The sequence below is a fragment of the Tasmannia lanceolata genome, unplaced genomic scaffold, assembly GCF_043159265.1.
Source record: "Tasmannia lanceolata isolate RefF3 unplaced genomic scaffold, GAP_Taslan_0.1 ptg000004l, whole genome shotgun sequence".
In the NCBI taxonomy this organism is placed as follows: domain Eukaryota; kingdom Viridiplantae; phylum Streptophyta; class Magnoliopsida; order Canellales; family Winteraceae; genus Tasmannia; species Tasmannia lanceolata.
Window position 1 is genome coordinate 7,128,593 of NW_027518681.1, and position 13,965 is coordinate 7,142,557.

General features: G+C 38.8%; 1 protein-coding gene and 1 non-coding gene across 4 annotated transcripts in view; one reads left to right on the forward strand and one right to left on the reverse strand.

Annotated features, from left to right (window-relative positions):
- Positions 1-7,230: 7,230 nt before the first annotated feature.
- TRNAE-UUC (transfer RNA glutamic acid (anticodon UUC)) lies at positions 7,231-7,304 on the forward strand. The gene has a single exon. It is a non-coding gene; the product is annotated as a tRNA-Glu (tRNA).
- Positions 7,305-11,884: 4,580 nt separating this feature from the next.
- The window catches only part of LOC143876172 (tRNA synthetase class II (D, K and N) family protein), a 53,605-nt gene continuing 51,524 nt past the window's right edge, over positions 11,885-13,965 (reverse strand). For 2 of the 3 annotated variants that reach the window (XM_077377861.1, XM_077377859.1), the window contains 2 exons: positions 13,583-13,640; positions 11,885-12,273 (listed from right to left, as the gene is read on the reverse strand). In XM_077377861.1, coding sequence (XP_077233976.1) covers positions 12,104-12,273; positions 13,583-13,640 — 228 coding nt within the window. In that variant the 3' untranslated portion in view covers positions 11,885-12,103. The remainder of the gene's footprint in view (positions 12,274-13,582; positions 13,641-13,965) is intronic. The other variant, XR_013250319.1, reaches the window with a different exon arrangement.

Below are 13,965 nucleotides of genomic sequence, written 5' to 3' on the forward strand. Positions count from 1 at the left end.
CCTGCAGGTCCGCCTGGCCCTTACGGGTGGGGTACGGGTTCACCAAATAGTGACCCATAAGATTCCGGGTCATTTGTGACCCCGCTAGTATCACCCGGACCCGTACGGGTTGGGTGAAAAATACCAAAATTTCCTCTTCATCTTCTTTAATTTTTTATGTTTTTCATCTCCATTGTCGTCGTCGACCATTGCTACAACTCGGAAAAGAAGGAAGACGTGGAAGAAGAACCATAGGAGGAAGAGGAGGGAGTAGAAGGAAAAAAATAATCAACTCTAAAAAATGGAAAAAAAGAGGAAGAACAAGGAAAAAAGAAGAATCGAAGTGAAAAAATGGAAGGCACTAGAAAAAATGGAAAGAAAAGAGGAAGAAGTAGAAGAAGGAAAATTCGGGGTTTTGTCGGTGAGATTTGAGGTTTGACTCGATGAGATTTGGAGTTGAATCGGTGAAATTCGGGGTCGATTCAATAAAATGTGGGGTCGAACGCAAGTTAAGCCGGTTGATCCCAAGACAATTATTTTCTAGAAACAATGTATAATAGGCAGATGAGGAAAGTGTTCCTGAGCATTCATTTGGAAGGCCCTTTCATGGATAGGGTGTGTACCAAAAATCAGCCATATAGGATCATCATAACCCTGCCATTTGTGGAGGAAAAAATGGGCAGAAACATGGACACATAGTGTCTGTCCATTTCCCCCTCCACGTTTAATTGGGTTAGGATTATCTTATTGATCTGATTTTTGGTACACACCATATCCATGCAAGGGCCTTCCAAATGAATGCTTCATATCACCCCAAAAATGTGGCAATATGTGTTCTTGAGCTTGAGCTCAAATAAGTTTATCTGAGCTCGAGCTCAGGAACACTTTCCTCTAGGGAAATATGTATTTCTTAAGGACTGCTAAGCAATAATTTTGCAAAGGAGGGACTAATTGGCAAAAATCCCTTTAAAAGAGGGACTAATTAGCAAAAATTCTTTTTTTATCTTGGTAACTTGCAATTGGGGTAGTCGAAACAAGAATGTAGAATAGTGTATGCTTGGATGATTGTGAATGTCCGTCCATTGGACGGTTTGGATCATCCAGGTGAGGAGCTATTAAAATGTGGACCCAACCATGGCAATTAGTTCCAAAATGCAGTCACCTTTACAATGGAGATTACGGCAGGCTACCAACTTTGGTAGTCTGGGGATTAACATCCGGCTTTTTTTTTTTGAATTTTGAATTTTGAATTTTCCTTAGCCATTTTGCCGCCTTGGTCTAGTAGGTTGGTAACTTTGGAAAAAAATTCCATGGAAAATATAGTCCATGCCATAGTAGTCGTGTCTTTTTCCTTCAAAATAAAAATAATTTTAAAAAACAATCAATGGAATAAGCTAGCAAACTTGGGCTTGTTCAACAATGGCTGTATTCTCCCAAACTAAACGGACAGAATCTTCGGAAGCGATTCTGACTTAGAAAAAAAATCATTTTTTGCCGCCCAGATAGCTGAAATCCAAGAGACGGGCTTAAAGAGTCGGGGTTGTAGAACCACATCTTCCCAATTTACTAGTTTTTCTCATTCACTGCGCCTTAAAAGGCAGATGAAGAATGGTTGCACCTTACTTTCCATAAAAAAAAATTCCTTGCTCTGTATGGTTGCCAGGTTTTTTTTGTTCCCGGGAGTTATGTGGGAGAAAAAAATACCCTGGGAGATAGGTGGTAAAAAAAAAGTCCTGAAAGTATCCTGGTAAAATAAAAATCCCATGTTTGGTTATGTGGGAGAAAAAAATACCCTGGGAGATATTGTGGGAAAAAAAAACCTTTGTTTGGTTGCTTGAACTGTTGGGTAGAAAAAAATTCTTCTCAAGCTTATTTTTGGTTCCTGAGTTTATTTTTGTTCCTGGGGTTATCTTGGGATGTGATGAAAAGGCAATCATTACAAAAGTGGGATTAAAAAATTCACCCAACAAGTAATCATTACAAGAGTGGGATTAAAATAAACCTAGTGCTAAAAGGCAACCAAACATGGGATGGGACCAAAATTTAACTTACTCTCCCACAAAACTCCCAGGAACAAAAAAAAACTGGCAACCAAACAGAGCATAAAAAATTTCCACATATCCAAGCTGCATAAAAAATTTCCACATATCCAAGCTCTCTCTCTCTCTCTCTCTCTCTCTCTCACATATATATATATATATATATATATATATATATATATATATATATATATATATATATATATGTGAGAGAGAGAGAGAGAGAGTTCCTAAGGTGTCACCTCATATAGCTTATATGAGGTGGCGCTTAAAAACATAAGGGGCCCACTTTGTTTGGATGATCTAAAGCATTCATATGATAGTCCCTCACATAGATAGGTTGTGCCCAAAAAATCAATTTCATAGGATCATCCTAACCCTTCCATTGGTGGAGGTTGAAATGGATGGGTATAAACCTCCATAAATCTGCCCATTTTTAACCTCCATAAATGGAAGGGTTAGGATGATCCTATGGACCTGATTTTTTGTAGGCACCATATCCATCTAAGGGCCTTTCAAATGAGTGGTTTCGATCACCCCAAAATTGTGGGCCCCTTATGTTTTGTGAGCGCCACCTCATATAAGCTATATGAGGTGACACCTTAGGAACTCTATTCTCATATATATATATTCTTTGTAGACACTATATGTTACATGCCTAATTGGCCGTAACAGAATTAAACAATGAAAAAAGATAGAAAGAGATGAGGAAATGATTGATTCGAGGTAACCGGACCTGTTAGTGGTTCAAATCGAGAGGAACCATGACTCTCCTAAACAAAGTTTCCCTTGTTTGCTGTAATTTTCTGTTCTTTTTTCCTTTCATTCAATTACAACTACTTAAATACAAGTAAAAGAAAATGGCACATCACAAGTCCATCTACCCACTTACAAGACACATCACCAATAACTAACTCTAAAACACGTAGCCACTACATAATAACTAGACAATAATTAATCCCATATACACTATTAAATTGCACATATCACTATACACAAGATCATTCCCAATATAAATTAAGTTTCATATCTTTAGATTTCTAAAGATTTAGAGACACAACTCATAGCCTATAATTGTGATTGTTCGCCCAAGGGTTCAACAATCAAGCCTGAACAAAATTTTGATGATTACAAATCCAAATTGATCATTGAAGTAATAATGTCTTTAATTTCAGGAGGTTAGGGGTTTGTCCTCTTGTTGGCTCTCTAAATCTATAAGATTTTGAAGTCCTCCTCGGGGTCGCATTCCTTTCCAGGTTAAAAAAGGGAAATGATAAATGCACCCCTTTTCATTACTAGGGACACTCAGCTGCACTTTATCTATGAGTGCAAAGAGGCAGTTGTACCTCACATGGGAAGGATTTAAGAGACCTGATTGCATCGTACACTGCACCTGGGTGTCCCAAGTAATGAAAATGGGCGCATTTATCATTTCCCTAAAAAAATACTAATGTCTATGGTGTTATCAAGCTAGTTCAAGTGAATAGAGGAATTATAAAGAAGAAATGTGAAATGAAGGTTTGGCAACCAAGAGTGGGGTGAATTGGTTGTCATTAAAAATTTGTCCCTTTTAAATTCTCTTTTTGCAAGTTCACCCTCTTTCTAGTTAGACTAATCAAGTTAGATTACCTAACTAGATCTAACGGGGTCAAGATATGATTAGCAATTTTAATTATAGACTTTATCAAGTGAGTGACTTCTTAATTAGCAAGGGTTGATATCCAGATTGACTTAGATGCTAATTAATAGAGAAACAATCACAAAGGGCATATAGTAGAAGAGGAGAAAGATAGAACAGTAAATACCACAAGAAGAGGAGACACGAGCGATTTATCATGGATCGGTCCCTTAATTTTTCTCCACAAAGATGGATTCCACTAAAGCTGAATCCCGGGCCGCTACAATCACCACTAAACAACTCCAAGGGAAATAATTATTTTTTTCAATTACAGCAGATGAAGAGGAAGAAGTTGAATGCGCACAATACCTCCTTGTAGGCGTGTTTTACAATGAAGAAGCCCACTACAAACTCTCTCAGGTAAGATACAAAGTAAAATCTAAACCAACTCACTTGTAGATTAACGAGATAAAAGCACAAATGTCGGTGAGAGGTTTGTAAACCCAAAAATATGAAAATGTAAGTTTGGATGGGTCTTAGGAACTTTTGAAAATCATTTCATCGAGTTTGAATGGAGGTAGAAACCCCATTTTGTAGCATTTCCAAAGAACTGGCCGTTGGGGGGTAAAACTGTAAATGCATGGTCAACCACGGCTCATGCGCTAGTCGTATTTTAAAAACAAATTTCAAAGTGGGTCGGTCGACCGGGGCAAGGCGCCCTACAGGGGTCAGTCGCCCAAGGCAATCTGGGCGCTCACCTCGCACATTTGGTTTCTGTTTGTTTTTCCCGAATCACAAGGGCCGGGTCGGCCGGGACCTAGGGTAGGTCGACCGGGTTGCATAGAAAATGTGTTTTTCATTTAAAAACTTTGCAACCCTTGGGACTTTGACTATGGTTGAAAACAGAATTTTTAGGGTTCTTCTTACATGTGCCTTGATGATAAAAATCTAAAGAGAGTTAGAGATAGAACCTAAAATGTAAGATGCCTCTCTTGGGCTTCACTTTGACTTCAATCTTCATTGAGCTCCAATTGATGCTTGACTTGCTTGAGATCTTCAAAAATGAACTCCATCTTGTGGGATCTTATAGGAATGACATTTTGAGCTTGCTACCATCAAGTTTGAATTCTTCTAAGTGATGTACAAGTTGATCTCCAAGTCATTCATAGTGAAGCCCTTGTGTAATGAACTAAAGTTAACATATTCAAGCAAACACTCAAGGCAACTTGTTAGTCCTTACAAACGGTTCAATTTGTGTTTGTTAACTGAGGATGCATACTATGTACTTGGTGGGCCCAAGGAGTGCTATGGGATCTATTTGACCACTGAGGATGCATGCTATGTGCTTGGTGGGCCCACAGAGTGCTATGGGATCTATTTGCTGAGAAGTTATATGGTGGTCCCACCTATTTAGATGATCTAAACCTTTCATTTGACGGTCCCTATCGTTGATAGGCCGTGCCCCAAAAAAATATTCTAGATTCTAACCCTTTGATTTGTGGAAGTTTTTATACCGTCATTACTTTTAACTTTCTAACTCTCTATTTTACACCAAATGTATCAGAGAGTTAGGATCATCCTATTTAAACCTGGCAAAAAGTGACCTGGACCCACGGGTTCACCTGACCCGCCCGTAATTAGTGACCCATTGAAATTTGACCCGGCTCATATGGGTCCCATCAAAACTTGGCAGGGCCGGGTGGACCCCGGGTGCCCGTAAAAACCCAATTGAACGAGATTTTATATGGTGAAAGCCCTATAGTCCCGTATTTTCAGAAAGAACTGAACAGACCACATCATAATGATCTAAATCGTCCATGTGATGGAACACAACGTAAATAGGTTGTGCCCCAAAAATTATTTCCATAGGATGATCCTACCCTCTGATCTATGGAGGAATTTAGAGGGTAGGATCATCCAATGGAAATGAATTTTTTAAGCACAACCTAAATACGTTATGGCCCATCACATTGACGGTTTGGATCATCCTATTAGTGTGGGAATAAAAAAAGCAAAGAAAAAAAAAACCCGGTGATCTGTAGGTCCACCCGGGCCATACGGGTGGGGTACGGGTTCACCAAATAGTAACCCATAAGATTCCGGGTCATTTGTGACCCGGCTAGTATCACCCGGACCCGTACGGGTTGGGTGCAAAATACCAAAATTTCCTCTTCATCTTCTTTAATTTTTTATGTTTTTCATCTCCATTGTCGTCGTCAACCATTTCTACAACTCGGAAAAGAAGGAAGACGTGGAAGAAGAAGCATAGGAGGAAGAGGAGGGGAAGAAAAGAGGAAGGAGTAGAAGGGAAAAAATAATCAACTCTAAAAAATGGAAAAAAAGAGGAAGAAAAAGGAAAAAAGAAGAATCGAAGTGAAAAAATGGAAGGCACTAGAAAAAATGGAAAGAAAAGAGGAAGAAGTAGAAGAAGGAGAATTCAGGGTTTTGTCGGTGAGATTTGAGGTTTGACACTGTAAGATTTGGAGTTGAATCGATGAAATTCGGGGTCGATTCAATAAAATGTGGGGTCGAACGCAAGTTAAGCCGGTTGACCCCAAGTTTTACCTAGTCGACCTGAATTTCAGCCAGTCGACCCCATATCGACGCAAAATCCCACAGACACGACCCCAAATCTCCCTTCATCTTCATTATTTTTCATTTTTTCCGTTATCGATTCTTCTTTTTCTTTCCTCTTCCTCTCATTCTTTTCCATTTTTCCGCAATCTTCCATTTTTGTTGGCGTCCATTCTTTCTTTTCTTCACTTCTTCCTCCTTTTCTCTTCCTCTTCCTCATCCTAGTCTTTCTTTTCTTTTTCTTATTCCTCTTCTTCATCTTTCCCCTCTTTCGAGCTACAGCGATGGTCGTCGGTGGTGCTGTAGATGAAAAAAACAAAAAAGCTTAAAGAAGGAGGCATTTTGGACTTTTTCATTGTACGGCTCTAGACAGACTTGAAATCGAATAAAAGGTCTTTCCAAAGTAATTTCTCCAAGATAACACAATTTCCCAGAACTTTACTTTGGATTTTCTTTATATTGTTCATTTTAAAAAGATATTTTCAAAAAATAGAAGAAACAAATAAGAAATGGTGATGCTCCAGACCAGAAGTAGACATAGAGGTAAAGGTAGTTATTCATTATCCAGTTCTATATTGAAAACAAGCAGTTAATCCCACGAAAGTAACAGGTTCTGGTGCTAGCTTTGTTGCAGATTTAACTGGAATTGAATTCTACAAAGTGAGGTATATTTCCTTTCAACACCTCACATGCCTCCTGCTGGTGGGGAGACTATAGACTGAACTAAAACGTACACTATTTCTTGTGTGTAATGAGTAGCTAGTAGTTATCATTCATTCTTATCGGTGTTTAGTACCAACTCCTTTGAGTTGCTCTTCTTAAACCATAGGGTCGTGATATTATCCCTAATCCGAGTCTAAGAGGGGGTCTACATGATTAGATAAATCTTAATCACTCTTATCCATTGCTTATTTTTATTTAAAATCGTCCATTTAAACGGAATCAATCAGACTGTTAAGATCTTCAGACCAATAAAATAGTAATATTTAAGACTAATCCCAATCCAAGTTAAGACATCAATCCATTGTAGTCCAGCCCGGTCAGGATACCTGGCTTTCACCCAGGCGACCCGGGTTCAAATCCCGGCAATGGAAATTTCATTCAATTCAGTTAGACTTTTACGGAAATTTTTTTTCCAAAATAATAATTTCCTTTGTTTTCCGGAAAAATTCCAAACCTGCTGCTATATGGCACATCAATCCATTGTTTATCATATTGATTTTTGTAGGTGGTCACCACTCGGATCAACGGATCCGATCACAGCCATCTGGCCCATGTGGGGCCAAAAACGTACCAGTTTGGAAAAATAGCCTAATAAATAAATAAAAAGGATTTTATCAATTTAGGGGGTGGGGAATATCACTGCCCTAAAAAACCGTGGTCCCACATTTTATTATTATAGCTCACACGTGAGATGAGAGATTCTCCGTGAGTAGACTCGCGCAAGAGTCAACTCGTCCAACTCAGTCGTGGAAATTTTCGTACTCCGGTTCTACTCGTTGGGTATTGGGCTTGGGCCAGAAGAGATTCAGGAGCTTTGTTCCTCTTTCATGCGGGCTACCTTTCTTTTTGTCCATTCTAAAAAATAAGAGGAAAAAAAGGTTGTGTGAGATGTCACGTGGAGGGGTGAGTGGGCAATTTGGACAATTCACTTAGGTGGGTTCCATCACTTCATGTATAGCGGGACCCACCATAAAGAGACCAGTAACATCAAGGCTATTGATTTAGTGGGTCCCACACCAGGCCATGTCGTTGTAGGATTCCAGCTGTCCTCGAACAAAATGGGATTTCTAGAAGATTCCACAGACTCAAATTGGAGACATTTGGGCGTGTATTCATTGTAGGTGAGTGGATATATCAATTTGGTGGGTTTTGTTTTTGTGACGTTTTAGGGAGGTGAGCCATGTGCTTCGAATGATTCGAATCGTTAACACTATTTTGGCGTTTTCATGTGGGCCCTACAAATTTTTGGCCAATAGGATGAGACAAATCAGGTGTGTTTTCAGGTGGCCCTACCATTTTTGGACCGTAGGATGAGAAAAGACAAGCTTCTTTTTTGTTTGTTTTTGGGTGATATTTGGAGAGATCTGCGAGGATATTTGGCGTGTAGTGAATTAAGAAATTGTTGCTAGCAAAGATGACGAAATCTGTTGCAAATTTTGTTCAGCACTCCCTTCCTCATCTTCTTCTTTTATATTTACGAAAATGCTAATAAGAAACTCTCTTTTAAGTTTTTTCCTAGAAGACACTTATTCGGTCCCACTTCTGCAATATTTATGTAATCGGGTACGTTGATCTGAAGGACAACCATAAGTCATGACAAAGGCTTTTGAGAACGTCTAGATCGGAAGATCTTAAGCCGTTGATCCGTAAATCTTTGATTAGTAGTAATCTTCCATCAAAAGCAATGCAGTTGATTTTGAGAGAAAAGTTACATGGTAGGGCCCTCAAGATCATCTCAGCTCACCAGATCAATGGTTTTGATCACTGAGGATGCATACTATGTTCTTGGTGGGCCCCCACCTACTTATTAGATGATCTAAACCGTTCATTTGATGGTTGATACGCGATGCCCCAAAAAATCTTATAGATTCTAGACTTCTATTTTACACCAAATGTATGGATCATCCTATTGAGAAGTTTTTGGGAAACAATCTACTTACGGTAGGGACCACCAAATGAACGGCTTAGATAATCGAAATAGGTGGGCTCTGTTGCAACCGTATAATTTCTTCTTGCTACTCACTAAAATTTGATAATATAAGGCTCTTATTAGTCAAATGTTAGGACCAATTTCTTTTCAACCGTAGATCAATTCATTAATTGGATGATCTCACCCATCAAATTCGCCTATGAACCCACAAGATCACACCCATTTGCCCATTTGGACAGCTGTTCCTAACATTTTCTAGAAGATAATTCGAGTGGTCCACATCTATATCCGTTTACTTGTTGGGCATCCAACGGTCCAGATTGATCTAGGAATGAAGATTCCTTCCAGGATCAAGTTGGTGTGTTGGATCACTTTCGTTCTCTCCTCTTTTGGACTTTTTGTGCTGCCGACTATGTGCCTAGATGATTCTTCAAGACCTAACATCATGTATTCTTATGTGGGCCCACAAGCCCTAATATTAAATCTATCCCCCTTGTTGTTTCTATTGCCACCCTTTTCCTTATTTTTAAGCTTTTTACTAGCATTCTTGGCCATGCTATGCATGGGTGTAAAATAATAGGCCCCACTCCATCAAAACATGAGGTTAAATGGTGGGCCCCACCCGCTGCATGGGTTTGAGTCGAGTTGGAAGAACACGCCTTCTCAAAACATTGAGTAAAATGGTGGGCCCCACCATATTACTGGATTTCATACCGAAACATGATGTGTAAAATGGTGGGCCCCACTCATGCTGATACATGATGAAAAATGATGGGCCTTTGTTGTAAAATGATTGGCCCCACCCCCTGTCCCTCTAAAGATAGGAGGGTCAGGATCATCCTATGGAAATGATTTTTGGTGCACAACCTATTTACGTTGTGGCCCACAAATGGACGGTTTGGATCATCTGATGGAGTGGGCAGTACGGTACTTTTAAAAAAATACGGGTCTATAAGGCCCCACCTGCTACATATGGTCTACAGCTTTACACGAGCATATTTCTCTATGGAAATACATGAGGTGGAAAAATTCCATTGATTTGTGGAGAGTTTCCAATGTTAACGGGCACAAATTGGAAGGTTAGGTTTGTTTTATGCGCGTATTTTTGGGGTCATGGCGTTGATGGGCTTGGAACTCGGGCATCAATATAAGACAAGGAGTGTGTGTGTGTGTGTGTGTGGGGGGGGGGGGGGGGGGGGTGCAAGAATTAAAAGAGAAGGGTGCTAAACTAGCAACCTCATATTATATTGCTTAAGTAATATTTATAAGTGGTGTTTGGTAAAATCTCAACGAGAAGGCATTGTCAGTGTATAGAGGTATCCAATGACCATTTTACAGTGCAACCACATGAAAAACTTGCAGTGCATAGAGGTATCCAATGACCATTTTACTACTGAAATTCTCTTCTTTTTTTTTATGGGCAAGCTGGGGTTAGGCAGACCCCTACCAGATATATTGAGAAAAAAGCATATTACAATCTTTCATAGAGGGACCCCAAAGAGTCCGAGGACAAGACCTCTACAAGGGAGGGGGACAGAAAATTAGGGGGGAGATTATCACCCTTACAAAAATAATCCTGTTTAGAAAGGATGTTTGCTGCTGCATTTCCTTCTCTCCAAATATGAGAAACTTTCCAAGAATTTAGATTTCTGAGCTTACTGTGGATCATGGTTAGAGTTTGGAATTTCCTCCAAGGGCAAGCTTGGGTGCCTTCGATCACTTTGACTGCATGGATTGAGTCAGATTCAATCCATAAGCTGCAGATGCTGAGATTCTCTGCTAGTTTTAGACCGTGAAGGATGGCTTCGATCTCCAGGAGATGAATAGCTTCAGGAGGGACGATTTCCGAGAATAGGCCAATGGGACCCTAACAGATCCAGAGTTGTCCATGAGGGATGCATCAGTATTTAGAATGCAGTAAAAAAATTTACAACTGAAATTCTAAGGAGCTGTACTTATTTGGAATGCAGTAAAAAATTTCCTTGGATTCCTTTCCAGCGTTAAGAGAGAAATGATAACAAAGAAAGTATCTTATTATGTGACACAATCCATCCATCGGTTGACTATGTAGAGAATTGCGGATGGCCCAGATTTTGTTGTTAAACATGGGTGGTCAAAAACTATATAGAGCTGAGGGTTCAAATTCATCTGCCTGAAATTACACATTTTAAGATATTAGGGTTGCATGATGGGCGTAATTTTTGGTTCATAAGAAATCCAAAGGCTTGTCAGATGAACGGTTCAGATCAGCCAAACATGGGACCTACCGTGCCATGATCGAAGGCATTCCATTACTGTATAGTGGGTTCAGCATCTGATTGGTCTGAGCCGTTCAATTAATAGGCCTTCCTTTGCAGCTCCTAAGGCCCAAAACTCAGGCCAATTATCCAATTATTCAGGCCTACGTGTAGTTTTTGACCGTCCATGTCCAACAATAAAAAATACATGTAATTGGATGATCTCTGCATGATGTTTGGCCGATAGGTGATCCAAAGTAAGGCCTAACAAATGAACGGTTAGGATCAATAAGATGCAGGACCCATTATGCTGTAGTGGGCCCAAATCTTTTTATTAAAATGAGGTTACTCCCTACATAAGCATATTTCATTCCTCCATGGCTAGTCCTTGCTATCAAAGACTTCAACAATGAGTGGAAGCAAAATGATGCTTTTGCTCAACCCAGGAATCAAACCAGAATAGATCTACACCACAAGTTAATGAAAAATGTCCCAAAAATCTCCCCAACTGATAATCCCAGCCATCCAATCGATCAACTTTCACCAGTTGATCGGGCAGCATCATCTTATGGAAGAGATTTTTCTAGCGCAAGATCCGTCAACAGCCAAGGTGAACCCTGCCTGATGAACGGTTTGGATCATCAAATGATGGTCCATAATCCTCTCTGGACCCCACCCAGTTATATTCATTAGAAGAGTATATGGGTGATATTGCAAGAGGTGAAGCATTAGCTAGTGTGACTAGAATTATTTCATAAACAAAACTAAACAGACAGCATGAGAATTGCAAGCAAAGGAAACTGCATTATTTTAAAACTAGAGATCATAGCCCCACAAAATTTGACAAAAAATTCGCTAAAATATAATGCTTAAGAACCTTTAAGTATAAACACAAGTGCTTTGCATAGGTTAGAATGATAATAAATTATGCTTTCTAAACATGGCGAAATGAGGCTACTAACCGAAAAAATGAGAATTGATACACTAAAAAGAGGACAGTAATTTATTGGGAAGGAAATGAGAGGTCTTCTAGTTGTTGGGGATCAACTTTTGAAGGAGCCCCTGTGAGGGCACATTGAGCAGTGGTTGTCTTCGGGAAGGGTATAACGTCTCTGATCGAGTTAGCACCCGCCAAAAGCATCACCAAACGGTCCAACCCAAAAGCGATTCCGCCTACGGATAACAGATAAAGCAGAAAACATGTCAGTTTTGTACACAAAACGGTTCAACCCAAATGCAATTCCGCCTACGCATAACAGATAAAGCAGTAAAAAATGTCAGTTCCAAACATCAACATGTTAAAAGATTAGATTCTAAGCTTATGACATGAAATTTTTTGGGTTGCGACAATAAGAGGGGTGGTATAAACTGTTCAATCAAGTCATACTATAATGTGTATTATGTAACAGCATCGGTATATTTGTTCCCAAGTATGTAGCCTATCATGTATAAGATAGGAAGGTTGACTTAGTCATTTTGTAAATATATTGAACTTAAAAGACCTGGAATAACATATTCCCATTTTCCCAAAATCAGTCTACAGCAAGTGCCGAGATACCTCGCAAATAACACAACCTTCTTAATGATGTTGTGATAGCTTTTCATATGTGGATTTATCGACAAATTACTGTGTTTCTTTTGTGAACATAGTGCCTGTCATATGGATTAATCAACAACTGAGGTTTTCTGGATTTAGAATGCAAATGCTTATCATCTTCTTTCAGTGAAGGTGCTGGACACTCTTTTCAAATGGGGATTGGTGTTGGTTGCTTTCTTCAAATTGAAGTTGGTGCTGATTGTTTTCTTCAATTTGGTAATTTTCACCACTCTCTGTCTCTTTGCCTCTACTAACATTGGGTATTCGGCAAGGTTTTAAATTTCGGTTTCGATTTTGGTCACCATAGAACAAAAATGATTCGGTTTCAGTTGGAAATTTCATTGAAAACCCTGTATAACCGCAGAAATGTATGAAAATATAGCAAATGATAGAATTTTAAGATCATTTTCAAAAAGAAAAAAATGATAGAATTTTAAGATAAAACTTCAATAAATGTTAGACTAAGCACATAAAACAAGACAGCCATCCATAATTGTTTGACAACATCAAACACCTGCATACCACATTTCACATGTAATTAGTATAACTATTCATACATAATACATACACCAAATTTTACATCCAATTAATATAAATATAATTATGTAGCATATACTAATATAGTATACCATTAATGTACATATTATTTTAGTGTCGGTATGTGTTTCAGTTTCGGTATGCATTTCAGTGTGGATGGTATACTATAAAAATATCTGCATCTATCCTATAAAAACCCTTTCTATTCCTACCATACATAATTTTAGAAAAATTCAAGCAATTGCATTTCTGAATAAACAAAATCAGGTGTCATTTGACAATGTTCAAGAAATAATGGTTATATTTTACAGATAATAAAGTTTTGAGCAGGGTCCAGGATCTACATACCATGTGGAGGAGCGCCCATGTCCAAGGCCTCCAGAAGATAACCAAATTTTTCTTCAGCCTGCGCATGAAATACCCATTACTATATAATTTGAAAGTGTCATTCATCCTTCATATCAACATACCAAGATATAGACCAATCCAGAACATCACAGTTTTAGGATATTCCCTATCATTGTTACCAAAATTGAGGCAATGTATGATTCTGCATTCCACTATACGACTGAACAGTTTAATCCTGAGAAAATATAATTTTTGGAGATATTATTTTCTGAATTGTACTTTCAGAGATCTTTATAACAAATTCCATTCTATTCTGTTTATTCAATCACTTGGCAAAACATCTAAAGACATGAATGATGTTATTCTCATAAAGGAAGAGTATG